Genomic DNA, 24,750 nt, shown 5'->3' with positions numbered 1-24,750 from the left:
TTGTATAGTAGGAATAGCTTTAGTACAGAGATTTGGTCGGTCGCAACAGCTTCAATGCCGATAAGTAGGTGCATACGGAGATTATATATCGGGAATAGCTTCATTCTGTTGAAAGTATTGTCACCCTAGATTCTGCCGGTTAAGTATCCACCAATAAAAACTAATGACTAATTGCCGGTATGTCTAATTAAGAAGGCGGAAGGGGATATTTACACCTGGGCAAGATACTTTGCTTATTAAGCTCACTGTTATAGTAATTTAGGTATTGTGATTTCTGCCAGTCTAGAATAAGGCAGCATTCAGGCATATTCAGGCACGTTAATGTATTAAGGCTGAAAAATCAGGCATTTCACCTTTAGCTGCCCCTTGGCTGGCTGCCTTAAGCAGAATAAGGCACCGGACAGTTATCCAGAGTCTCAGGCAAATTTTCTCTCATCATCCCGGTGGATTTCTCACAGCGACAACATCTAATCACGATGACCCACGAATTCGAGTAGGTACACCGCCTGCAGATCTAGAATATACTTACAATAATAATTTCAGATGTCCATATGCTGTCGGCAATGTGATCAGGATTCACGTGAAGACACCAGATGGATTAGAGGCAACAGCAGATGCCAATATCATTAAAGTCTTCGAGCCGTTCACTCTTTCCTCTGTGATGCTTATTCGGATGGCCTGCTCCTCTCTAAGATTGGAAGGCGACATGATTTTGAAGCTCTTTGATCGGCGAGTTGCAACGCAGCTTCGGGAAGACGAAAAGATTCGGCCCTGGACCCCGGACATAGAGACAGAGTACCATCAATTTATCATTGATGGCGGTGCATCGGAGTTTATTGCCCAGCTCAACAACGAAGGCGAAACACCTGAAGGCAGTACATGGAATGCGGCTATGGACGAAACTTATCTTTATGATCATATGTCGGATCTATACGAGACAGAGGTCCAGGTATACAGCAGCCTGAACGAGATTCAAGGCACCGATATACCAAAACTCCTTGCATCTGCTATTATGCCTATTCCCTACCCAGGGCAAACGAGCAGCGAATATACCGATATTTCTGGGATCCTTTTGCAATATATCGAAGGCTTCCCATTGACCGATATTGAGGAATATATACCAAGAGAAAGCTGGCAGGCAATCTGTGAAGACGCTATTCGAGTTATTAATCGTGTCGGTGATCTGGGAATACTTAATGAGGATGTTAAAACAAGGAGCTTTATTGTGCGTGAGGGGGCCGGGAATGGATTCAAAGTGACCATGATCGATTTTGCGCTATGCAAATTCCGTGAAGACTATAAAGATGCCTATGACTGGGATAAATGGAAATCGATACAGGACGAAGAGGGGGCAGTGGGGTATGTCATGCAAAGGCGTTTAAAAGGTGGATTTTCTTACCGTCGATCTGATCGATACGAAAAGCTAGATGAGGAATTCAGAATGGGTGAATGAGTTGAGACTGTAGGGAAAATAGAAATCAATATCAGCCCGAGGAATATAGCGTCTGTATGTAACGTTCAACCTGACCTGGAGTCGAAACCTCGACCTTCGCTAGTATAGAGTATTCTAAGGTTGCAGTATATGCTTTATTTAGACACGGTATTTTGTTGTCTAATATGAGGGATTGTTTATTCTCGGTTTGCTTGATCAAGGATTTTCTGGTATACAGCCTTCATGCATTGCAAAGTTCCTCGATCTTCATTCCGAAAACAGTCCCCGGATCCAATTGTCCCGATGTATCAGGCGTGGCGTCCATCGCTCTTTTTAATCCCGATTTGATATCCCCCCATTCGCTTTCCCGTATGAGCAGATCTAGTGCGGTTCTAACCAAGAACTGCGTTCGATTAATATCCTCGTATGAAAACAACGCGTGGTCGTACTCTATTCGGAGGAGAAGTTCCTCCGCTGAAATTGCTGAGAATTCAAACATGAGCTTGAATTTTGAGCCCTGAGCCCAGGTATATAGTGGTTGGGTCCCATCGAGGGGGAGCTCCAAGGAATTCTGATGGCCGTGGAAGGACACCATCACATCGAATAGTGGATGGTTTGGAAACTCAGCTGTGCTGTCAAAGTGGCGCCATAGCTGTGTCCAGGGCACAGCATGAGCCAGCACCGCTTGGCTCGACCGTTGAACGCCCTCTAGGAATGATTTTGTTGACATTGCCATTGTTTCGCTCGGGGACTGTACCCGCACCCCCAGGGGTTCGAGAAACAACCCGACGGTTTCCATATCGCTCACGGATGGCCGATTTAGATGCGGAGCACCCAGAAGAACGTCAACGGTATCTGAGTCTGGCTGAAGAGCTAGTGCCACTGCGGCTAGGGATAATTGATGGGGTGTGATACTGTTCCGGTTTGTGAAATTGCTCATATTCCGGCCCATTCCCGGTGGCATGAGCGCAATGTAACTAGTACCGTGGTAGTTGACTCGATTCAATGGAAATTTTGGCAGGAGGGGAAACTCAGGTGGCGGAATATCAGCAAGGTATTCGGCCCAAAATTCCATGTCTTCCTCGGACCCGACCTGAGACCAGACATCGGAGTCGATATAGGATCGATCTATCGGTAATGCAGGATTCCCCTCACAGATGCTTGTCACTTCATTCAGGAGTAGCTGCATTGTGGTGAGATCACAGACGGTATGAGTTGCGGTAATCACAGTAATATCGGGCGATGATAGAACTCGAACCGGATATTCCATATCCAGGCGGAAAGGTCGATTCACTTCCTTCCAGAGGTTCAGAGACCGGACGAGCTGCACTTGAGGACGATGTTCAAAGGTCTTCCGGTGGAAGCATCCTGGTAGGCCCTGGACGTACCGCGAGCGCAAGATTTCATGTCGCGCCAAAACCTGATCCCAGGCCTTGATCAACTGCATCCGCCTTTTGGGGGTCCTTACCTCGAAGGCCAACGACACAGTGAACGCTGAGGTGCCGCAATCCAGAACGTATTTGGTAAGCCATTCCGTCTCCATGGGAGAAAGCTGGCGACAGCTGATTGTGTTCTTCATCTTTTTCCTGGCAAGGCCATTTTCTTCCACCTTGCCCGGCTTCCTATTAACGGATAACTTCTCGACTTCAAGTGCCAGATCACGTAAAGTACCCGCTTCGATAACCAATCGAGGGGAGACAGCGAGGCCGAAGACACTACTCAATCGGCTGGCTAAGCGCAGCTGTAGGATAGAATGTCCGCCCAATTCGATGAAGCCGGACTCTGACGAGATCCTGACCAGGCTGGGGATCTCCAAGAGTTCAGCCCAGATGCAGGCAATCTTGTACTCACAGGTTGTCAATTTCTCTGAGGTAGGAGTTCTGGCGCCAGCGACCATCGCCAGAATCTGTCGATAATCGCGCTTGCCCACCGCAGTAAGTGGGAATTGATCAACCGCAAGGATGTACTTTGGGATCGCGTGAACTGGAAGAATTCCGGCCAGTTGAGGCCGGATTGCAGTTATGCAGAGACTGCTGGGCTGCAACATAGTGACGAGATGATCGTTCTGGCGTACGACCGCCGCCGCAGTCACTCCGGGCAATCTCGCGATGCGGGTTTCGAGGTCGTCAAGATCTAGACGGAACCCGCGCAGCTTGATCTGTCGGTCGTTTCGGCCCAGACAGACCAGATCGCCCGCCTGGTTCCAGTATCCCAGATCCCCAGTCGCATACATGCGCTCTCGTAGGCCAGCACAAATCTTGTCCTCGAAGAATCGCTCGCGCGTTGCATCTGGTCTGTTGAGATAGCCATTGGACACTTGGACCCCAGCTAGGTAAATCTCTCCAATCACACCGGGCAGAACCATCTGCCGCTTGCTGTTGAGGATATAGATTCGCGTCGTCGGATTGGGACGCCCTATGGTTGGTGGCTTCTTAGACACAAGTCTAGTTATAGTCGCCCCACAAGTGGCTTCGGTTGGACCGTACATGTTGTATAGTTGTTTGGATGCTGCCCACGAATCGTTGACGTGTTGGGGTACCGGCTCACCTACTAAATACACCTTGATATGTTGAGTTAGCAGCATGTAGCAGGGGGAAGTCGAATAAGACACTCACATTAGTGAGTGCTGGAAAGTCGGAAGGCCTAAGGACCTTGGCGACAGATGGAGTCAAAATCGCCGAGTCCACCCGCTTTACATGGTCAAAAGGCCCCGTGGAATCAGGAAGTACCAGTGTAGCACCATAACTGAGAGCCGAGAAGAGCTCATGAATGGATCCGTCAAATGATACCGACATGAGCTGGGCAATCCTCTTACCAGGCCCGGCGAACAATCGCACTTCCCGGTCTCGCTGGAAGGCAACGAGACCGCGGTGAGTGCATATGACGCCTTTTGGCTTTCCCGTGGAACCTGAAGTAAAGCACAGGTATGCTGCTGCTGCAGGAGTCGGATTGGCGCGCGGCACCCTCCATGATGATTCAATGGCATCGTGAGTGAATTCTGTTGAGGTAAGAATCTCTTCTACCGGGATAAGCGCTTCGCAGGTGGGAGGTTTGGCAACAGCATCAAACACGTCCGGGACGATAAAGAACCGACTGGTGGATGATTCAAAAATCGAGGACCGTAGTTCAGGTGTTAGGTTCTGGTTCAAAGGGCAGTAAATCCCATTCGCCTTTAGAATTGCGTAGATCGCCACGATCCAGTTCATAGATTGGTCGGCATGCACACATATAATCTCTCCCTCACAGACATGGATGGTGTCTTTGAGATAACAGGCCAGCCGGCTACTTTTCTCATCGAGTTCCCGATAAGACATCGAATATCCGGTGCGCTCTATTGCCATTGTGGCCGGATCATTTGTCACTGCACGTTCAAACAAGGTGACCAGATCGTCGTCGATCGACGTTTCGGTCGTCAGCCCAGAACAGCAATTCCCATAGTCCATTAGACGTTGGCGGAATGATGTTCCCATGAGGTCCTCTCGACACATTTGAACTGTGTATGAAGGCCGACAGAGAGCTCTTAGGGATTTAGCATATTGGTGTCCCAGAAGTTCTACTTGTTCAACACTGAAGTGAGTGCTAAGGTAATGCATGTGAAGCTCCCCATCGGGTGCCACCATGATACTCAACGGAATGTCGCTATTGATCAGGGTCCGGGTCGTTTGATTTGGGTAGCCGACGAAGTCATCCCTCATGGCGGTCTCATATTGCATTGCCACGGCCGAGGAGAATTCACGGCGGTAGCCGTGTTCTGGTGTCGTCCAGTGAAAGGAGGCCAGTTCGAGTAGCTGGGAGAAAACTTTCTTTAAAAGTTTGGAGCTCATAATCTGATCCTCCAGTGAGACATGTAATGGCAGCGTGTTAACCAGCGGTCCCACGGTTTCGAGAACGCCCGGAATATCCAAGTTACGTCCTGAGATGACTGTGCCAAATACCACCGTGTCTGAATCGCTGAACTGAGACAGGACCAGTGCCCACGCTGCCATGTAGATTGATGCAGGTGTCACTGCGAGCTCTTTGGCGTAAGACTGTAACCGAGACTGTGATATATCGGGTGTGATGCTGTGAAGAAGCGAACGAGTCTTCTCGGATGTCTCGCTCGGCGGAGGTAAGAGGATTTCCCCTGAAGCAGCGGGGAAACGGGCTGTCTGTTCCTCCCAAAACTCGCGCCCCTCTGCTTTTAATGTTTGTTGTAATTGTCGAAGCTGAGTTGATAGTAATGCGAACGAGGGGCCGGGTTGGGCCAAGTGCCCTCGACCGACGTTTTCGACCCGGTCCAACAGAATTTGCATCGAAAATCCGTCCACCAGAGCGTGGTGGACAGACCACATGACACATGCTACTGTGGGTTGGGAGTTGGGAAGTTGTTGAATGACTACCTTGAAGCGAAAGCTGACCTCAGTCATCGTGGGTAGTTCCTCGAGGATAGCCTGGTACTCTTCTTCGGAATTGGCGATAACCTCCTCCCACTCAAAGGTAGGTCTTTCAATCTCGACGAGATAGCCAATCCCATTCTTGAGTTCGAATCTGGTGCGGAAAATTGGCTCCGCCTCCAGCACATTCTTCCAGGCCTGCTTGAGAACGGATATTCGCTCTGGAGCACATGGTTGTTGATGTCGAATGATATTCGTTCCCGGACGCGCTTCACTTCCATTGATGAAAGTCAGTTGCATGTCGGTGACAGGATATCGATTCGGTCGTTGTATTTGTTGCGAATCTCTGGGGTTGAAACCAATGTATGCGGTTGATTTATTGTTGATCAAATCATCCGTCGGCTGTAAGGAGGCTGCGTCGACAATGTCGGCCACTGAAAAGGCCCTTAGGATATCTTGGACGGCGAGGAGAATACCCGACTGTTTGCAGGCTTGAGAGAGGCTGACTGCATCTAATGAGTTTCCACCCTGAGCCACAAAGCTGCAGTTATGGTTGAGCTCCGTAATAGGAATATGTAGCAAACCCGAGATTAGTTGCAGCACAACCGTCTGTGGGGGTATCATGCTGGCGACTTTCTTAATATGTTCCCTTTGAGGTTCTTCTGTGTCAGAAAATATCACTTTGATTCCACGATACGAAAGAGGGATGCTTTACATATTATATATTATAGTAGGAAGTCAGAATAGGGTCAATGTCGCCACTATCCACAAAACAGAGCACCTGGGTAAATCCTTAGAGTAACACAGCCGGGTAGTCGGCGACCGAATAGGTTCAAGCCGATTTTGGTGGCCGACCCTGTGTCCATGTGGCTATGTTTCAGATCTTGTCGTAGAGATATCGGTGCTTATATTCAGCCCCACTGCAAACGTGGTAATTATCGCATGTTATCGGTGCGGAATACTGATGCACGTACTCACAGTGGCTAACGAAATAATATGTGATCAACTAATGATATTTGCTGAAGATAATCAAAGTATCTCCATAAAGCTCTCTAAGTCCATAGAGACAAGGGGACAAATGAATGAAGGGAGGAAATTTCAAAAGAATCTCAAAGGGACAAAGAGAGGTATTAAAAGCTGCATCTAGGCAATACATCAGATGCGAACCACATATCTAGCTTAGCCAATAAGTCCTTTACAACTCAACATAGAATTGACAATGAGAAATACCCTTGGATACCTTGCTCCTACCAAATATAAAGCCAATATATTTGCAAGTATTCGATATAGCAGGGTTCAGGATTATTAAAGGATCGTTGGATAAGCCATAAGGGGACAAGACAACAAAAGGATGCAAAGTCGGGTCCTGTTACTGAACTACATCAATTACACATGTAGATAATCTCATACAAATATCTGACTGATTGATTGAACAGTATTAGTTGAAAAGGAAAACAGGCAAAAGCAGAAACCATCTCACTCTGTGTTGGCCATCACCATCAAATTATCTTTCGAAGAGTGCTGCCGGCTGTGATAGATCGTTTCGGTTCAAGAACCACAGCTCTCCGGCTATATAAATAAGAGTCTTAGCGCCCGTCTCGTCTTATTTTAATATATTCATTATCCTATGTATAATCGCAATGAATATTTAAGTAACAAAAATACAACTGCAACAATCCTGCGTGACATTCCCGATTTCACTCTCATCCCGCAATAGATGTAAATCACTAATAATAACCCCCTTGGGGTCTAGGTAACAGACATGTATCTTGTTCGCTACGGAGCATCCAGACGATCTTCCACCTTCCACAAGCGAATCTTCTCCACCGCTGTAATTGCCGCACCCTTAGCCAACTGTGCATAGTTGGTTTCGATGGCATTTGCCTCGGGACTGCCTGGGATCACTCCCTCCACTCGTAGCTCGTACATAGCTGTCAGGAACAATGTCAACTCCCCTTCCCCAGGGGCCCCACCGTAAGACAACAACATCGTGCTCTTAGCACCGGTATCCGTGGTTGTTGCCTCAACCTGCGACAATCGGTTAGTCAGAAGTTTCGGCGGCCCGCAACCCACGGAGGAAAACGTCAATGACGGGAGAGGGAGGCACTAGTACGAACATGGAGTCCCTCTGCAATACGAACATCCTGGTGCAGAACTGTCCCCCGCGTACTGTGCACAGCTCCATCGGCCAGCGTTAAACTCCGTTTGAACTCGGTGGCCGTTTGGTCCGCGTGTACTTCAGTGCTAGCGACATAGTCGGCGAAATCGTGCGGATTGCGGCCGCCGCGACGTAACCCCTTCCAGAATTCCCCATAAGTAAGAGTTGGAGTCATCCCCTCGCCATTCACGGGAACTGTGTAGGCCACATTGAAAGCAAATGTTGATTCAGCCATCGTTGCCGCTGAGAAAATAATGGAAGGAATTGATGTGGATTCGGAAACAAATTGATCCTCAAGCATGAACAACTGAAGACATAAGGGTCATAAATACCTCTAGATCCCCACGTTCTCTGTCGGTCATTCTTCCGAGGGAATGAATATGTATACCATTCGGTACTAATGCGGTGTCCGGAACGGCCCGTTGTTTCTATAGCCCCACATGTACCCACATCCGGTGCCTCCAGGGCTCGTATTTTCCGATGATATGACCCCTGACCACCGATTTTTCATTGCCTAATTTCGGACACCAAAGTTGAATACATAGTCGGATATCCTATTGTAATATCGGGGTTGGAGATGAGGCCAGTGGGACTACTTGTAAATGTAGGAGTGCAATAGTCTTGGCATTCTAGGTTATGTAATGTTCTTTTTTTTTGCGATTTTGTTTAAAACCGGCAGAGTCCAAACTCAAAGGGCGGAAGCTATGGTTAAGCCAATAGAATGATAGAATAGTAGAGGTCTCGCGGGCGGTAAACCTAAAAACTGTACAGACAAGGGGCGTTAAGCCTATTAGGCAGCCTTGCCGCTCTTTACTATGGGAGTAGGGAAGGAGGATTCAAGCAGTGTACGTACGTAGTTACTGTCAGGGACCTACAGTCTGATCTGGGAGCTGATGGAGATTTAAAAAAAAGGTGGGGGATTTCACTGCAACTACTTTAAAATATATATAACTCCCGGACGATACTCGGACGTTCTGGTTGTTGTAACAATTTTTCAGCGAAGTGGTTAAATGCTCATATGGACTCACTCAGGTTTACCTAGGTAGGAGCAGCCTCAAATCCTGTCTGGATTATACAGGTTGACAAATACACAAGACAAGTTTCGAAAATCAATGGTGTGCATGCTTTTGTGGATTTAAACTGGGTTACGAGATGTTCAGAGTACGTGTTCGAAAAAAGGATGTTTACAGCTTGATAGTAAGATATGTATCCATTCGAGTCACACCATTATAAGCCTAGGGCGCTGTGTACGTAGAGGCAGCTGCGACAACGTGCCTACCACTTGCCCATGGGCTGTCCATACGCTTGTCCACACGGGAGGTCGATAACTGTCGTCAAGGTCTAGCTGTAAGTGGAATACACCACCCAATCTATACTCGTGATTTCAAAACGACTTCGGCCGTCGCATCCGACAGAATCGCGAGTCCGTAATGCTGCTGCTTCGGCCTCGGCTGTCCTTCTGGCAGTTTGATGTCGTAGTTGCGGAGAATGTGCGCCACTACTACTTTCATCTGGCTACTGGCGAAGAAGCGTCCTGGGCAGGCCCAAACGCCATGTCCAAAGTTGATATTGTCGGTTCCAGTTGTGACATGTTGATACTTGAATTCGCTCCCGGGAGCCTCGCGCAGCCGGGAGAATCGAAATGCATCGAACCGCGTGGGATCCGGGTATAATTCAGGGTCCATGTTGAGTGTGTGGGCGCGCACCATGATTCGCGTCCCTTGGGGTAGATACTGGCCGGTTGGTAGGCGGAGTCCATCGGGGTGGGTGACGACTCTGGGCATGTTGGCTGTTGTTCTGGTTAGTATGTAATAGATGAGAGATCATAACTAGGCATTCTATAAGGGTGGAGGCTAACAGACCTAGCGATGGCGGACTATGGCGTTGAGATTCTCGCACAAAACTGTCTAGCTTCTTCAGTCGCTGCAGGTGGTCTTTGTCGATAGTCTTTTGGTCACCAAGAACCTCGTCTAACTCCCGTCGCAGCGGTTCGATGCATTCCGGGTAACTCGCAAGGTCGAAAATCAAATAGGTCAATGCGTTGGAGAGGTTGTAAATAGACGCAAAGGTCGCCAGGAGCTGATCTCTCGCCAGCTCACGTGCAGATGGTTTGGTGTCATATCGCGCTTGAAACCATCGAATCATGTCGCCTCCTGCGGTGTCTGAAGACTCGCCTTTATCGTCGCCTCGTGCTATTTCCTCTAGCAGCGGGGCCATCTTTCTCGATGTCATCTCGCGCATACGCATGAGTGCTTTAACCTGTGGTAGAAATGGAGCCACAAATGGTCGGACAAACCGGTTTAATGTGCGCAAGTGCAGCCAGGCCTGGGTAACATTACCCGTGTAGTTGACTGTAGCCTCGACCCATTCCTCGTCGTGACTCAGAGGCACCCCGACAAAGGCGCGACCCGACATCAAGGAGGCGACCCGACACATGGCTGCACGGGGCTTTAATGGTGTCCAGTTCCAACAAGAACCAACATTCTCGTCGATTGCGTGTTGGACCTCTGCATTGAAGGAGGCTAGAACCGTGGGTGTGTTGCGAGTGAGGTCGTGGCGCATGGCGGCATCGAACTCTTCCGTTTTCGTACCCATGTAGGTATATTCACCGAGAAAGACATCGTGATGGTGCTTCCTGACGTTGTAGATTGTTATTACTCTCCTCTTAATCAAACGCCCTTTTGAATACTATTATTTCTTACTTGATGGAGACATGTGTCTCAGGGAGCGACTTTATGAGATCGATGCTGGATCGGGGCAGGATGACCATCTCCATCCCCACCAGCGAAAGCACAAAGGGCGAATCGGGATACTGAGCTACCTCATTAGCAATTTTAGGATATCTGTTATGGTTCAGTCACAGACGCACCTTTTTATGGGCTTCTTCAATGGTTTTGACCACTTCATTTTGGACTTCAAATATAGGGAGATCGAGTTTGGCCGGATGACTTCGCTGCACTAACGAGACTGCAAGATAAATGGAGACTGAGAAGACAAGGAAGAGCCCAACATGAGCTGGGCGCACCCAGGACAGCTCTGATTCCAATAGTAGTTCTGACATTGTCATGTTGATGATGTATACGGAACGACTGGTTACAAGTGACTTGGGACTTTTTGTTCCTCACTTCTGATTTTCAACATTGCCGCTCCCTGCCTACATATTTAGGCTGAGTGGGCACTGGTCTATAATTGTTTGTTTTCGATCTTTCGTGCGGTGTTCTATATCGGCCCGTTATCGGGTTATTATAAGTTTTTGTCGAATACCAAGTCCGAATACATCGTATTGTCAACATTGGTCATCTATATCACCTGGGCATACATTGTTCGTACACCAGCTTTCTGTCAGCTTTTAATAGAGGTCCAATAGGGATGCGAACGTTGTCTGATATAACACGTCGCAATTTATCGTAGGTTATACCTAGGTATAGATGCTCCTTGGGATATCCTCTTATTAATGAAACTTCGAGTAAATATATATATATTGACTCCCATCACAGGTCTTCGGGGAGCTTTTTTGAAACATATTGATGAAAGTAGACAGGTAAAAATCCTTCAAATCTTAACCATTTTTCTTTTAACGTATAAAGGGCTCCTCCACGAGAGTCAAATACCATATTTATCAATAATTCGTATACAATCAGAAAGATCTGGTCGATCATGGAATAGATTAACAAAATGCAAAATGCATAGAAACACTGTAGTGGGCACTGGGGTCTGATAGGGACTTTCCATATAGAGCCCCCGGTATTAGCTATTGCAATAATACAAGATTGGAGAATTTCCGTGAAGAATACTGTTAGGGCCAATACATATGTAATTTGACAATTTGAACAATTCATAGCTTGTGGATTTAGCCCACCTCCAAGGATTTGTCCTAAATAACAAAATGCCATAGGCCATACGGTAAATAATTCAATGTCCATATGTCGGCGCTGCTTTCAAGACCTCTTGAACTGCTGGCCGTGCTAGCATTCGGTCACTCCACGCCTCGACGTGAGGCCAGTCTTGTATTTTCACTCCCATAAACGTAAACATCCACGGCATGGCGAACGGAAGATACGACAAGTCGGCTAATGTCGGGCGATCTGGGAGTGCAATGTAGTTCTGCTCGGGAAGCGAAAGTCTCTTCTCGAGGATATTATACTGCTGGAGACAATTGCTATGCAATCTGCGTGATGCACAGGATTAGTCAGAGTACTTGCTTGCCGGAGCCTTCCCACCCCTTTTGCAGTTGCGATGATACTTACTTTTCAATAGCCCGGGGCAACTGGACGGGTTCTTTGCGATTGGGATATCCCCGGAGGAAATACAGCCAGTACTTTGCTGTTGCTCTGTGTGAGTTGTTAGAGTCCATCCATCTGATAACAATGTGGTATATCATGGGTGGATATTACCCTAACCCGGCCGTCTGGTAGGCTGTCCAGGACAAAACCTGCCCCTTTTCCCATGCTGTTTGTCCAATCCACTGTCCGTCTGAGTCAAATCGGTCGGCGAGATATTGGACGCAGGCTGTCCCTTCAAATACAACCACATCCTGCTCAGTCTTCGGGTCACGGTCTTTGAGTGCGGGCACATATCGCTCGGGGTGGATCTGGTAGTACCATTGCGATTTGGTGTCGATCACGGAAAGCACGTGGGGAATCACCAGCTCCTTTGCCAAAATGATCGGCTTGATGTAGTTGATGTATGATGTCTCGTCGGCTGCATAGCATTAGATCGGAATAAATGAGGAATGGGAAACGGTTATTGTGGCCTACCTTTGATGATGTACAGAATGACTCGCCCATCGTATTCAAGGTCCCCATGGACGATCTCCTCGTTGTTCTGTGCCATAATTGGTCTTCGTAGGTCTAGATAGCGTATGTGGATTCTCTAGTCTCTCATATTGCCGTTTAAGAGTCGATCCATGGTTAAATAGTCGGGAAACACAGAGAGATCGTGGAGCAGACCGAAAGAACCCGTGAGCAGGCCGCATGAAAAAGGACTAGTGCTCCCCTCGGTGGTGGATGCCACTTCTTAGCAGCTAGAATTATCCCATCCGGGGGTCAAGATGGCTGCGAAAATAGTGCCTCGAGTGCAGAGGTGCTACGGAAGCATGAAGACGGCTGGCTGAAAGCTTTCGGCCCGGTAACATATGTGAGGAAACCGAAGGGGGGAGTGATGGCTCGCGAGGTGGATGGACACCAAGACATGACGCGCTCACACCGGAGACAATAGAGAGTATCGAAAGAACTAGTGAGATAGAACAGCTAACTCGTGGGGCGATTGTTGGGATCAGTATCACATGACCCTGTTTGTCGGGACTGCCAGATAAGTCTCCTCTCTCTCTTCTTCTTCTTTCCTCCTTCATCATCATCAACATTATCAGCAGTTAGCATACAATACACTTGCATTGCTGATCACCCTCCTCCTTGGGTCCCCAATACTTATTCCTGTGATAATCGATCTAATTATTAGATTCTACAGAGTAGATGAGATTATGAATACATACAAAAGTAATGTATTGTGGTGGTGTATATAAACATTTGAAGGTAATGGAGGAAAGGAGAGTACTAGACTACTAACTACTAACTAACTATGGAAGGTATGACATGAGAGATCTCAACACCAATAAATATGCCCAGTAGTTGACAATTGATCTTGAACCCTATTAAAATAAAATCATCTTTTTCATTCTATATATGATACCTATTTCAATTTAATATATTTGTTGTACAGTGGCCATAGGCCTTTACTCTAGTGCCTTAGGCACCAACCCTTTAAGTACTAGGTCGGCATATAGTACCTTTCTCCCTCCACTCTTTCTAGGCCTAACTTTGTATGGCATATGGATAGCCATATAAACCTAGTCAATTTCAGCACTAAGATTTAGGGAGCAATTGATGGATACACTCGTTTTGTCCCATAGTTACCTAATTAGTTTTGTATAGTAAGGGTGGATCTAAATTACTGCAATTCAATATAAACCAATGAGAGAGTTCTGCCCATACTTAGTCACCCGTAGACATATTCGGACACTTAGTTAACTAGTTAGTGGTGTGATGAGAGCTAGACCCCTGCTCCTCTCGTATGGTTTGTAATTTGATGTGGATCACTCGGAGTCCGTTCTTAGTCCCGGAATGTCCCCAAACGGCCCGTAGATGAGATGCCACCGAAGTCTCCACTTTTAGTTCTTTGTTTTACCATTGCGTTCAAAGAAATGGCAATTTTGAATATACAAAAGAAGGCCCCTCAAGTGTCATAGCTTTTACATTAATTTTCAAATTTTCCATCACAATCACAAATCAACCATGACCATCTTCGACGCCCTCATCATTGGTGGAGGCCCGGCCGGGCTATCGGTCGCCACCGGCCTCGCGCGTCAACTGCATCGAGCTGTCGTATTCGATTCTGGGGTCTATCGCAACGCCCTTACGACCCATATGCATAACGTCGCTACGTGGGATCATAAGTCGCCGGAAGAGTTTCGCCAGGCCGCCAGAGAGCGCATTTTGTCGCGTTACGACACGATCCAATTTGAGAATATCGAGATCAAGAAGGTCGCACGGAATACCGAAGGAGGCTTTAATGCTATCGACTCCCGAGATCGGGTATGGATGGGGAAGAAGTTGGTGTTCGCCAATGGAGTTCGCGATATTTTCCTAGACATCCCGGGATATGGAGATTGCTGGGCACTAGGAATGTAAGCATCCCGTTTCATTTCATTTCCGTTTCTTTTTGGTTTACTATTGCTATAGCTTACCCTATACGGTATAATAGATTCCACTGTCTCTTCTGCCATGGATTTGAAGAACGAGGCTGCGAATCTGCCGGCGTACTCGCTATCGGCGATCTAGCAAACAGTATGCCGGCGATGCACGTCGCACGTATGGCCCGGCGGTTCGCCACAACCGTCACTATCTATACACACGGCGCGCAAGAGCTCACTCAGGCGCTCGAGAAGGCGAGCAGTGATTCAGGTATCAAGGTGGATAGTAGGCCTATCGCGCGCCTAGTCAAGGGACCGGGTGCATCGGACGTAGAGGTAGGATTTGAGGATGGTACCCAGAGGATGGAGGGATTCCTGGTGAGAATACCCCTACCCCTAACTGCAATTAAGCGTGCTGAATACTGACTACCTACCTACCTATAGGCCCACAAACCCAAGACGGAAATCAATGGCCCGTTCGCCGAACAACTAGGATTGCACCTCACGTCTGATGGCGATATCAAGACAACAGAGCCGTTCTATAGTACCTCCGTCCCGGGCGTGTTTGCGGCGGGTGACTGCGCCGGGCCTATGAAGGCAGTCGTAATGGCCATGTCGTCGGGGACGTTAGTGGCGGGAGGATTAGCTGGACAGTTGCAAGCGGAGTTGTACTCGCCAGAGCCGAAAGTGACAGAGGATTCTTGAGATCTGTTGGAGATACGATCTAGGATGTAAATAGACTTTGCAGCATGCAAGGGTCACGAAGCCCGATTTTATCACAACATTTCCTTCCTGCAATGGTCACCCCCATAATATGCCACCCTCCTTGTTAGTTTGTTCAGTTGGACTTCTAACCTTGGAAGTAATTTATGGCTTAGGTAACGTAATATAACATGCACTTAGATGGATGTCTTCGATTTATTGCTCTTCCAAGTTTCACATAATTCGGACACTGAAAATCTGTAATCATCGCAAGGCTCTTGTTATATCAGTATGGATGGATGGGATCCCATGACTCGTGTCAATCAAGTGCGAAAGCAGTTTGTCGGCCATCGAACTCTAGCAAAACTCCCAAACAATCATTAAACCCTTATTTGCGTTTGAAATTATAGAAATTCTAGAAATTCTAGCCAATTCCATATTTTGCAATATTTTGGGGCTCGGTATATTGCATCATTTGGTCATTGACTATTCTGTATACCTACGATGCCTAGAGTTTGAGCACCATATCGTGGCTAGGATTCCTCCAATCCCCTCTGCAACCGTCGTAAGCCCTGTTGGAGAATATCCTCTCTCAAGGCAAATGTTAATCGAACCCATCCTTTGTCCCCTTCGGCAGTATGATAGATCTTTCCGGGTCCGACTAGCACTCCAGCCTCTTTCAACCGACAGACCATGGCAGCTTCTTCTTCCCATTTAGTTGCGTTCGGGGCCAGTCGCGCAAATACAAATAGACCGGCCGATGCAGGAATGTATTCAATGCCACGGGTCTTCAAAAACACGGTGAGAATATTGTATAAGCGTCCCAGGCGCTGGGAACTGAGGGTAAGTAACTCCGGCAGCCGAGGCGACGTGAGGAGCGTTTTGGTGATTAGCGAGCTGACCGACGAGAAGTTTAGGCTAGCCGAAATACCCAGGTGGAGAATAAGAGGTTGGTTGTTCTGGGACACAGTGCAGCCCTAACACGCTTGTTAGTGGACTAGTTTCATGTGCGCATATTCTACAACACTGACTAGCCGTAGTCCATTACAGCCAAAATCTTTGCTGATGCTCCATATCATATGCACCCGCGATGGATCCCCGCCCAACGCCGCCACATCTAAAGATAAGATCGATGTGAATGGAATCGGACCACGAGAAAAGTCGGTACTGGAAAAGGAAGAGAGGGCGTAGACCTCGTCCGAAATGAGATGGAGATTGTGACGGGCGCAAAATACGACACATGCCTCGAGGACTTCCTTAGGATAACATTGCCCCAATGGATTGTGGGGGTTGGTGAGTACGACAGCTCGAACTGTTTGGGAAGTGCTTTTATATGCGTTGTCTAACGCTGAGATCAACTCTGCCGTGAATTGGTCCTCCAAGCGGGGAAGAGAGACCGTAATCGGAGTGACCTGAGCTCGGATATTGAAGTGGAAGTCGAATCCGTCTGCCAGATTTAGTATCAAGCTCCCACTTTTGATTTCATCTTTTGATTTTCTGCGTTCCATCGGGTAATACTCACTCCAATATGGACCGGGTACCAAGACTGCATCTCCCGGTTCACAGATACTATACATCAGATCGTTGAGGCACGCCGACGCTCCCGCTGCGACTGCCACATGCGAGGATGCAAGCTTTTTGTTAGGCCGGAAATACGCATCGAAGAAGGTGGCCAGAACTTCCAAGAGCTCAGGATCACCCAGCGGGCTCTTGGGGTATGCCAGATGATCCGTCGCAAAGCTAGATTGTACGCCGTTTTTGCAGATTGAAAGTATTTCATCGGCAAGCACCGAATTCTCACCGACAGACATGTCGATTGGACTAGAGGCCGATTCATTGCAATCCTTGTCTAATTTGGGGAAATTGAATGCGGGCAGGAGTTGGGCAATCGTCGATCCGGCATGGGTGGAAAGTCCGGACGAAGGGTTCATGTTGCTAAAGATAAGATACGATTGAAGGTATTGACGAAAGGAAATTGTTGGTAGGTACAATTGCGACGAGGATGGAATGCTTCCATACTACTACAATATTACTACGCAGTTTTAGGTGATTCTAGACCGACCAACACTAACTGACTGACCGAGATACGGTCCGATGAGATGCAATCCGAACCACACCTCGAAGGGGAAATTGATGAAAATCACGGAGAAGAGAAAATTCATATTTGGTCTGGTTGTATTGCTTATTTCTTTCTCGCTCGCCTCCTAATCGGACCGCTATTGAGTGCCGGAGATACATCTAACCGGCGGGGGCTCCGTGTCGTGCGTATTGAAGAGGTTTCTACAGGTACGAATCAAAACCTTGTAATGTTGAGAAAGGCGCACTTGATATATAATCTTTTTGTGTCAATATGAGGCAAGAAAAGTTACCAGTCATCAACTATCCTATATTGCCTATCCTTGAAAATGGCAGACACGGTCTGGTACTTCGGCTATGGATCCAACATGAAATCGTCTGTTATGATCAACCGCGGAATCACTCCTCTTTCTATCAAAGTCGGTGTGGTGCCAACACACTTCCTCACATTTGACATTTTCGGAATCCCTTATACGGAGCCTTCATTCGCTAGTATCGCCCTACTTCCTTCGAAATCAGAGACGGGTGAGGTCGCAAAAGTTAATACACCCTCGACAGCAGATACATCGCCAATACCCCCCGTCCATGGAGTGCTGTATCAACTCCGGAGGGATGACTATCTCCGACTCATCCTGTCAGAAGGATCTGGGGTTGGATACGATGAAATCACTGTCGAGGCACACGTCCTCAAGACACGATCCGATGGGACTAAGCGGACAAAAGAACAACCTATCATGGCGCAAACATTGAAAGCAAAATATCCCTGGAGGCCCAACTCAGGGCCTAGTCGACGGTATATGGTATGTAATGTGTATTCATCTTGGTATTACGGAAGAGAGCCATCTCCAACATCCGCTGAAGGTATTCGAGCAGTGGTTCCGTGACATTTCTGACAGATAATAATAGGGACTGATCCTTGATGGATGTAAGGAACATAATCTGCCGGTCAGCTATGGGAGATATCTCGAGTCTCTTCCTGTCTACGGAGCCGATTCCGTCAAGAAGTCATGGTTCCAGAAAATGGGGGCATTGCTGTTCCTGTTCTTCTGGCGACGGGTAATCCAAGTGCTCGCACGAATGACGAAGATTGTCGTTGATGATAGTGGGCATTGCCCGTCGTGGATGGGACAAGTCATCGTAATGGTCTATCATTTTATGTGGTTTTGGCATGACCACGTGCATTCGAGGATCTGGGGTATGGGGCATGGTGACCTGATCAATTACGGGGGCCGGGCAGTTTGGTAGTAAGCATAGTAGCATGACGGCGTGTTTCTGTGATGATAGAGGACAGAGGAGACCATTGAATTGACCCATTAATTGGTTTTTCCCGAGAACCCGAATTGATCTGTAGCTTTCAGATGTCGACATCAAATGACCTTGCTCGGACCGCAATGCGGGCCCCGAAGGACCAACCCGTGACTTTATATGAACCCAACAATAACCTCTCGAAAGTTTTCTAGCAGATCAATTCGTATTGTACAACAGGATGAAACCTCAAATGGAAGAATACCTTCAGAGAGCGTACAAGCTCATGGCCAAGAGCCCCCTCATTGGTCCGTAGGTCACTTCCTAGTACGGGATAAGTGCAACACTGACAATGATCAGACGGTCATAACGACTTCCCTTTTATCCTTAGAGGGTTTTGTCAGAACCAACTGGGGCAACAGGGCTTTGATCCGAATCATTTGCCCATCGGACAGACTGACTTTATCCGGTTAAGAGAGGGTCGTGTGGGTGGTCAGTTCTGGAGTGCCTTTATTCCCTGGTTAGAAATTCACTCTGGACAACCCGCCCTTAGTTATCGCTTCAGCTAATAACATGGGGGTTACCCTCTCCCAGTGCAAAACCCGAAGACAATGCTACGGGAAGCGACCTCGTGGTCACCCAGACCCTCCAGCAGATCGACCTCATCCATTCCCTAATCGAGAAGTATCCACGCGTCCTCGGCCTAGCCCGCTCGGCCGATGAAGTATGGCAGGTGTTCCGATCCGGTCGACTAGCTAGCCTGATTGGGGTCGAGGGGCTGCATCAGATCGCTGACAGCGTGAGCGTGTTGAGAATGTATCATCGGCTGGGAGTACGATACATCACGTTGACCCACAACTGCGACAATCGATACGCCACTTCGGTCAGTACCATGTTCCAGACACTGCTCCTCCTTTTCTTCAAGGCCTTATATTCGGTATTTGGTATCGGAAGCTAGTACTCGGCTGATACCTCTGTCCAGAGTTCCACCGCCTCGCAGACGGGCTTGTCAGACGATGGGAAACGCATCATCCAAGAAATGAATCGGATTGGGATGTAGGAGCCCAACTGTATGCCCGCACAGAAATTTCCTAACGTAACTCTCGTATAGGATGGTGGACTTATCTCATACCAATGATGCCACACAACGCGACGTTCTCCATATATCCAAGGCGCCCGTCATTTTCTCGCATTCCTCCTGGTGAGTTAATTTTGCAAGTTGTCCAGATGGAAAGAATCTGCTAACCAGCTAGTGTGGGAGTGACACCGCACCACCGAAATGTCTCAGATGAAGTTCTCGACCTCCTTCAGCAGAACGGTGGGGTGATCATGGTGTGCTTCCTGACTAACCTCGTCGCCCCGACACCAGTCGCAGGGGAAGAAAAGCAAACTGTAACGGTCTCCCATGTCGCGGATCATATCCTCTACGTGGGCAAACGGATTGGATTCGCTCATGTGGGAATTGGGTCCGACTTTGATGGCATGCTCCACGGGCCCCAGGATCTCGACGACGTATCGCAGTATCCGAATCTAGTTGTCGAACTACTCTGCAGAGGGGTAAGCGACGATCAAATTCAAAACATCTTGGGACTCAATGTGCTTCGGGTTCTGCAGGCCGTGGAGGATACTGCCCGACAGATCCGCCTGTGCGAGAGTATCACGATGCAGTGTGATGAAATTGCCGCGATATGGACGCCAGAACAGGAGTCGTGGATACGGCAGGCGGGAGAGAGCCGGGTAGGAAAGAAGGAATGATTGAAAGCGGTATGCCGATCGCGTTTGACTTAAAAGGTACTTGACATGAATCTTGGTCTAGCTAGGTTATGTGATCTGTGTTTTGTTCCCAGTCCCCTTCAATATTTCCAGATCTCTACATAGAATCGTTCTGTTGGTCAGTACTTGCGGAAGTTAGATCATTCAAGCTCACACGAACTTGTTTATGTAGTTAGTTATTTCTATGTCGCCTTGGTGCCACTTTTATTGCTGAGCGTAGCGAAGCATCCAGTATCATATGTGGTCCCAAGCAGAGTCTAGGGCCTAATATATATACCGCTGCAGCGACAATCGGACGTTCCGATTGTCCCTATGATCTTTTGGCCGAGTGGTCAAATGCTCTTATGTAATCTCACAGGTGCAGCGGCCTGAGTTCCCGTCTGGATTACACATAAGGGGGTCGCATGTCACGTGACCTGAATCTACTGAGGGACCCCCAAAAGTTGGGTTGAGGGCGGTGTACATACAAATTTTTTTTAATATCACCTGACCTCGTACTCCGTATAGTTACATAGATTATGTATCCTAACTAACTTAAAATTCAAATTAACTAACGAAATATATTTAAATAATACTACACTAAGAAATACCTAAATACACTGTAAATACCCTTTAAATACAACTAAAATACTACATATATCACCATAAAACCTAGTAAATACTATTATTGCGATGATAAGATTTTCTAAATGCTACATATATATAACTAACTATAAGGGAAATACTACGTTAAGGTATGAAACAACTGGAATTCCAAAAAAATATAATCCTTATAATACCGTATTTACTCGATTGTTATATGTATGTTGTATCTTACCTAGTACCGTAATGCAGCCATTAATCCTAGTTTCTCCCAGATCGGAAGTTACCGCCCTGGCTTTGTCATTCGTTTTCCACCATCGAACTCAGGTTTTCAGTCCGTTGCTCCAACTCCTGAAGCCACTTTTTCAACTTGTCTTGGACAGATCCCCGCCTCTGCGTGATTGCCCTCGACAGGCGACGAATCATCTCGGTATTGAGACGGAGTTCCTTGGATACCACCCGGGTTCGTATGGCCTTCTGTTCCTCAGGATCAATCAAGAACGTCCCAAATCCCACACAAGGCATGGTATATTGGTCATAGGATTTGGATCGGACGATGATTTCGAAGAGACTGAAAATATTCTCTGCTGCGGCCGTCAGGAGCAAAGAGGAAGTGGAGCTCAGCGTTGGTCCGTCGAGCACAATGAGCTCGTTGATCTTGTTGGTTGCCTCCCGATTGGTCGCCAACATTTGGTCCACCGCATGCGGGCCGTCCCGCTGCCGGGCTTCAAGACAAGCTACGAGTTCCACGCAGGCGGCGATACCAGTATTTGCTGTTTTTCTTTCCTGATTATCGCAATGAGAAAATATGCCGCCCGTTTGGTCGCGGACAGGCGCACTGGTCGCACTGATATGACGTGACCACAACGGCGTAGGGTCGGCGGTGCTCTCGGCCGAGCCGGAAAAGTGGAATATGTTTCCACTGTCCGACTGATGATGACTGGCCGTGGAGAACGGCGTGGTCAATTCTTCCGCGGTGCTCGGCCGGCATGGCACTACCGGACACTCGGATGTTTCTGGCGTGGGAAAGGGTGGGAACACATCAAGGACGTCGGACAACGTCTCGATCCGTTCCAATGGATGAGTAGCATCTGGTATTGGTGTTTCATGCCAAGGAAGAAAGGCATTGTCTTCAAAAGAGGAAATGCACCCCCTTCCCGGTGACGGCTCGTTGGTGTCGGCTAGCCAGGGAGTCATAGATTTCGTTGGACTCTCTCGTCGGTCCACTTCGCCGCCGGACATTGGACATCTGGAGTGGATTTGGTTGCGCTTTTTACGTGGTCCGCGCGTCTTGCCGACGAGCGAGACCATATAAACGCATTGATGACCAGACTCTCGACATCGGACACATCCACTCCTTTCGCCAGTGCAGCGAACCTATGAAGAAAACTCTGTTAGGCCCCTATATGTGTGCAGTAAGAGAGCTGGTGAGAAACCGGGGAGACCAACTTTGGCGGCATGACAGGTGTTACAGGCACTCCTCCATCGGACCACTTTCTCCGGTGTAGGACTCTTATCCTTCCTTCCCTCGACACCCGCTACCACGTTGGTACTAGAGAGACAATTAGTTGAAAATATTCATGTTCAATTTGGGTCCATCTAGATGGCTGGCACTTGGAGAATGCGGGGAAGGGAGAGGGTTGCGTTACGTTTTATCTGCTGTGTTCTCAAATGCCATAGTTGACTTAGATGTCGCAATTGCTGACGAGAACAAAGTAACTTAAAGCTTTTTCTAGTTAGCCTCATCGTTGTCACGGTCCGTTAGAATATACCTCCAAGGGAAAAGGAATCGTATCCCTGACACACAACACAATGCACGGATTCAGAGAAAGGGGCTTACGTCAGCACTAGTCCTGCAGATGTCTGATCTTACCATTCTGGCCAGATACATATGTAGGTAGAGCTGAAATAAATTAACGGTTAGTCAATAATCCGGCATCGTCCGTGAATATTTCGTAAAATGTAAAATGCCACGCTAACGAACGCGCTAACCAAAACGCGGGGTTAGGTCTCGTCCTTCCTATCAGCAGCCTCCAGATCAAAGCCAAATCACTCATACTGACTTGCTTAAAGGGTGAAAAATCCCGGTGGCAATTCCTTTCAGGTCTACGGGCACGCCACCGTTGATATTAGGTGTCTTCAAGATCGCCGAATCTCCAAATTAGCCTATCGTCCCTGCGGCGCGCGATCACCGTTTTAAGGCATTGCCCGACGGCATTATATGGGGGCGCAAATTCAGGGCCTCAGAACCTCGACAAGTAGAGCAGAAGAGGGGATTCCCATCAACTTTCTGTCAAAATAAAATTGATCTCCTCGGTTGGCAAATCAGGGCTCACCATGTAGGGTTACATGCATGAGTACCAAGCGTCCAAGACACCTTCCGGGTGTTGGTGCGCCTCGGAGGATGCAATATTTTCACAGGATACAAGATGTAGAAATTAGGTATCTTTTGTATGACTTGCCTATACAAAAAGTACTTAGGCACCCCGTAGACATAACATGCATTTTCTCAGCACTCGAACTAGCTAAAGTAATAGAAGGTATACGAATATATAGTATAAGTCTAGCTTATTTAGTTCAATGGTAGTATATATTCTTAGTATCTAATATAAAAGAAGAATCATTTTAAAATGACACTATATGAAGGCTATGTTGTAGAAATATCTTGATATTGTATATATCAAATTTTGGTTAAATAAAATAGCCTTCCTTTACACGATGTAACTATATCTTCTTATATCTTCCCTAACTAGTTCGAGGGTTGAGAAAAATGTATGTTATTACTAAGTACCTTTTGTATAGGTAATTCATACAAAAGATACCTAATTTCTACATCTTGCATCCTGTAAAAATATTGCATCCTCTGGGGTGTGTTGGGCGAAGCAGGGGTGATGGAAGCCTCGGTGCGAGCCATGCGACTAGAACTAAGCATTGTTGTCTCTGCACATTGAGTCTTTTTATTTACGAGACAGATACGTAAATGTCTATATGTAGTAGAAATTCGGGGTTACATTCGAACGATAGTAGTGTAAAAGTGCTCGTTCTCTGTATCCAGAAAGTCACTTGCCCGTCTTGATATTGTTCGTTGAAGGTTTTTCTTTTCGTTCGAAGCCATTCAAAGCGGTATTCGACTTCCTGTGCTCCTTTTCTTACTATCTCAGTGGCTCGTAGAATTGTCCCAAGTCTCTTGGGGTCTGGATTCAATTGTTTTGGGCATTTCTTCATGAAGCTGGATCGCGTTGGCTGGCACTGCGAATAGCAGTTCGTGTATTGCCATTTTCTCAGAAATAGGACCCAGGAGAGGGATTTCCCACCACTTTTCGGAAAGTAGTACCATGCTTCGCCTTTCTAAATTCATTTTTCCTGTCCACTACGTGAACCAACAAGAATCTGGCGTTCGCCAGGGGTTCGGCTATTTGCGTGTTGAGGCTTGCGTCACCGAGCATCTTCTTGCATCGTTTCACTGAAAGACGCAGTGTCAGCTTGACTTTGAGATTCAATTGGAGGGCCTGGTTGATCAGGCTTTCGTGGCTTTTGGAGGGTTGGTGGCTATCGCTCATTTACATGCGATCGCCCAGTCCCTGGCTCGCCTTCTGCATCTTCCGCAGTACGCTATGTATGGTCATCCAACGGGAGTTCGGCTTTTTGCTTGTGAGCGAGTACACTTTAGGCCACCAGCCTGTCATAGCTGGAGGATTATGTTAATGAATTCTCTTAAATT

General features: G+C 47.6%; 10 protein-coding genes across 10 annotated transcripts; 4 read left to right on the top strand and 6 right to left on the bottom strand.

Annotated features, from left to right (window-relative positions):
* Positions 1-476: 476 nt before the first annotated feature.
* On the top strand, positions 477-1,453 carry N7516_000672 (uncharacterized protein; the record flags this gene model as incomplete). Its single annotated transcript, XM_057213394.1, has 2 exons — positions 477-493; positions 544-1,453. The coding sequence occupies 2 exons, from the start codon at positions 477-479 to the stop codon at positions 1,451-1,453; spliced, it is 927 nt and encodes a 308-aa protein (XP_057075277.1).
* Positions 1,454-1,673: 220 nt separating this feature from the next.
* On the bottom strand, positions 1,674-6,429 carry gliP (nonribosomal peptide synthetase gliP; the record flags this gene model as incomplete). Its single annotated transcript, XM_057213393.1, has 2 exons — positions 1,674-3,992; positions 4,048-6,429. 2 exons carry the CDS (start codon positions 6,427-6,429, stop codon positions 1,674-1,676), a joined length of 4,701 nt encoding a protein of 1,566 aa, XP_057075276.1.
* Positions 6,430-7,581: 1,152 nt separating this feature from the next.
* Positions 7,582-8,198, bottom strand: N7516_000670 (SRPBCC family protein; the record flags this gene model as incomplete). The annotated part of the gene is made up of 2 exons (XM_057213392.1): positions 7,582-7,833; positions 7,923-8,198. The coding sequence occupies 2 exons, from the start codon at positions 8,196-8,198 to the stop codon at positions 7,582-7,584; spliced, it is 528 nt and encodes a 175-aa protein (XP_057075275.1).
* A 1,135-nt stretch (positions 8,199-9,333) lies between these two features.
* gliF (cytochrome P450 monooxygenase gliF) lies at positions 9,334-11,024 on the bottom strand (the record flags this gene model as incomplete). Its single annotated transcript, XM_057213391.1, has 4 exons — positions 9,334-9,752; positions 9,826-10,598; positions 10,666-10,775; positions 10,833-11,024. 4 exons carry the CDS (start codon positions 11,022-11,024, stop codon positions 9,334-9,336), a joined length of 1,494 nt encoding a protein of 497 aa, XP_057075274.1.
* Positions 11,025-11,875: 851 nt separating this feature from the next.
* On the bottom strand, positions 11,876-12,796 carry gliG (glutathione S-transferase gliG; the record flags this gene model as incomplete). The annotated part of the gene is made up of 4 exons (XM_057213390.1): positions 11,876-12,131; positions 12,211-12,294; positions 12,358-12,664; positions 12,721-12,796. 4 exons carry the CDS (start codon positions 12,794-12,796, stop codon positions 11,876-11,878), a joined length of 723 nt encoding a protein of 240 aa, XP_057075273.1.
* Positions 12,797-14,253: 1,457 nt separating this feature from the next.
* On the top strand, positions 14,254-15,356 carry gliT (thioredoxin reductase gliT; the record flags this gene model as incomplete). Its single annotated transcript, XM_057213389.1, has 3 exons — positions 14,254-14,645; positions 14,723-15,029; positions 15,096-15,356. 3 exons carry the CDS (start codon positions 14,254-14,256, stop codon positions 15,354-15,356), a joined length of 960 nt encoding a protein of 319 aa, XP_057075272.1.
* Positions 15,357-15,886: 530 nt separating this feature from the next.
* Positions 15,887-17,284, bottom strand: gliI (aminotransferase gliI; the record flags this gene model as incomplete). Its single annotated transcript, XM_057213388.1, has 3 exons — positions 15,887-16,330; positions 16,385-16,800; positions 16,876-17,284. The coding sequence occupies 3 exons, from the start codon at positions 17,282-17,284 to the stop codon at positions 15,887-15,889; spliced, it is 1,269 nt and encodes a 422-aa protein (XP_057075271.1).
* A 474-nt stretch (positions 17,285-17,758) lies between these two features.
* On the top strand, positions 17,759-18,674 carry gliK (gamma-glutamyl cyclotransferase gliK; the record flags this gene model as incomplete). Its single annotated transcript, XM_057213387.1, has 2 exons — positions 17,759-18,229; positions 18,336-18,674. The coding sequence occupies 2 exons, from the start codon at positions 17,759-17,761 to the stop codon at positions 18,672-18,674; spliced, it is 810 nt and encodes a 269-aa protein (XP_057075270.1).
* A 241-nt stretch (positions 18,675-18,915) lies between these two features.
* Positions 18,916-20,429, top strand: gliJ (dipeptidase gliJ; the record flags this gene model as incomplete). The annotated part of the gene is made up of 6 exons (XM_057213386.1): positions 18,916-18,982; positions 19,035-19,194; positions 19,269-19,611; positions 19,633-19,730; positions 19,786-19,875; positions 19,928-20,429. The coding sequence occupies 6 exons, from the start codon at positions 18,916-18,918 to the stop codon at positions 20,427-20,429; spliced, it is 1,260 nt and encodes a 419-aa protein (XP_057075269.1).
* Positions 20,430-21,329: 900 nt separating this feature from the next.
* On the bottom strand, positions 21,330-22,707 carry N7516_000663 (Zn(II)2Cys6 transcription factor domain-containing protein; the record flags this gene model as incomplete). Its single annotated transcript, XM_057213385.1, has 3 exons — positions 21,330-22,406; positions 22,479-22,581; positions 22,679-22,707. 3 exons carry the CDS (start codon positions 22,705-22,707, stop codon positions 21,330-21,332), a joined length of 1,209 nt encoding a protein of 402 aa, XP_057075268.1.
* Between the last annotated feature and the right edge of the window lie 2,043 nt (positions 22,708-24,750).

Source organism: Penicillium verrucosum, assembly GCF_028828655.1.
Source record: "Penicillium verrucosum strain IBT 35672 chromosome Unknown utg000001l_segment0_segment0, whole genome shotgun sequence".
Classification (NCBI taxonomy): domain Eukaryota; kingdom Fungi; phylum Ascomycota; class Eurotiomycetes; order Eurotiales; family Aspergillaceae; genus Penicillium; species Penicillium verrucosum.
Note: the sequence above shows the minus strand (reverse complement) of the source record. Positions and strands in the feature narration are given on the sequence as shown.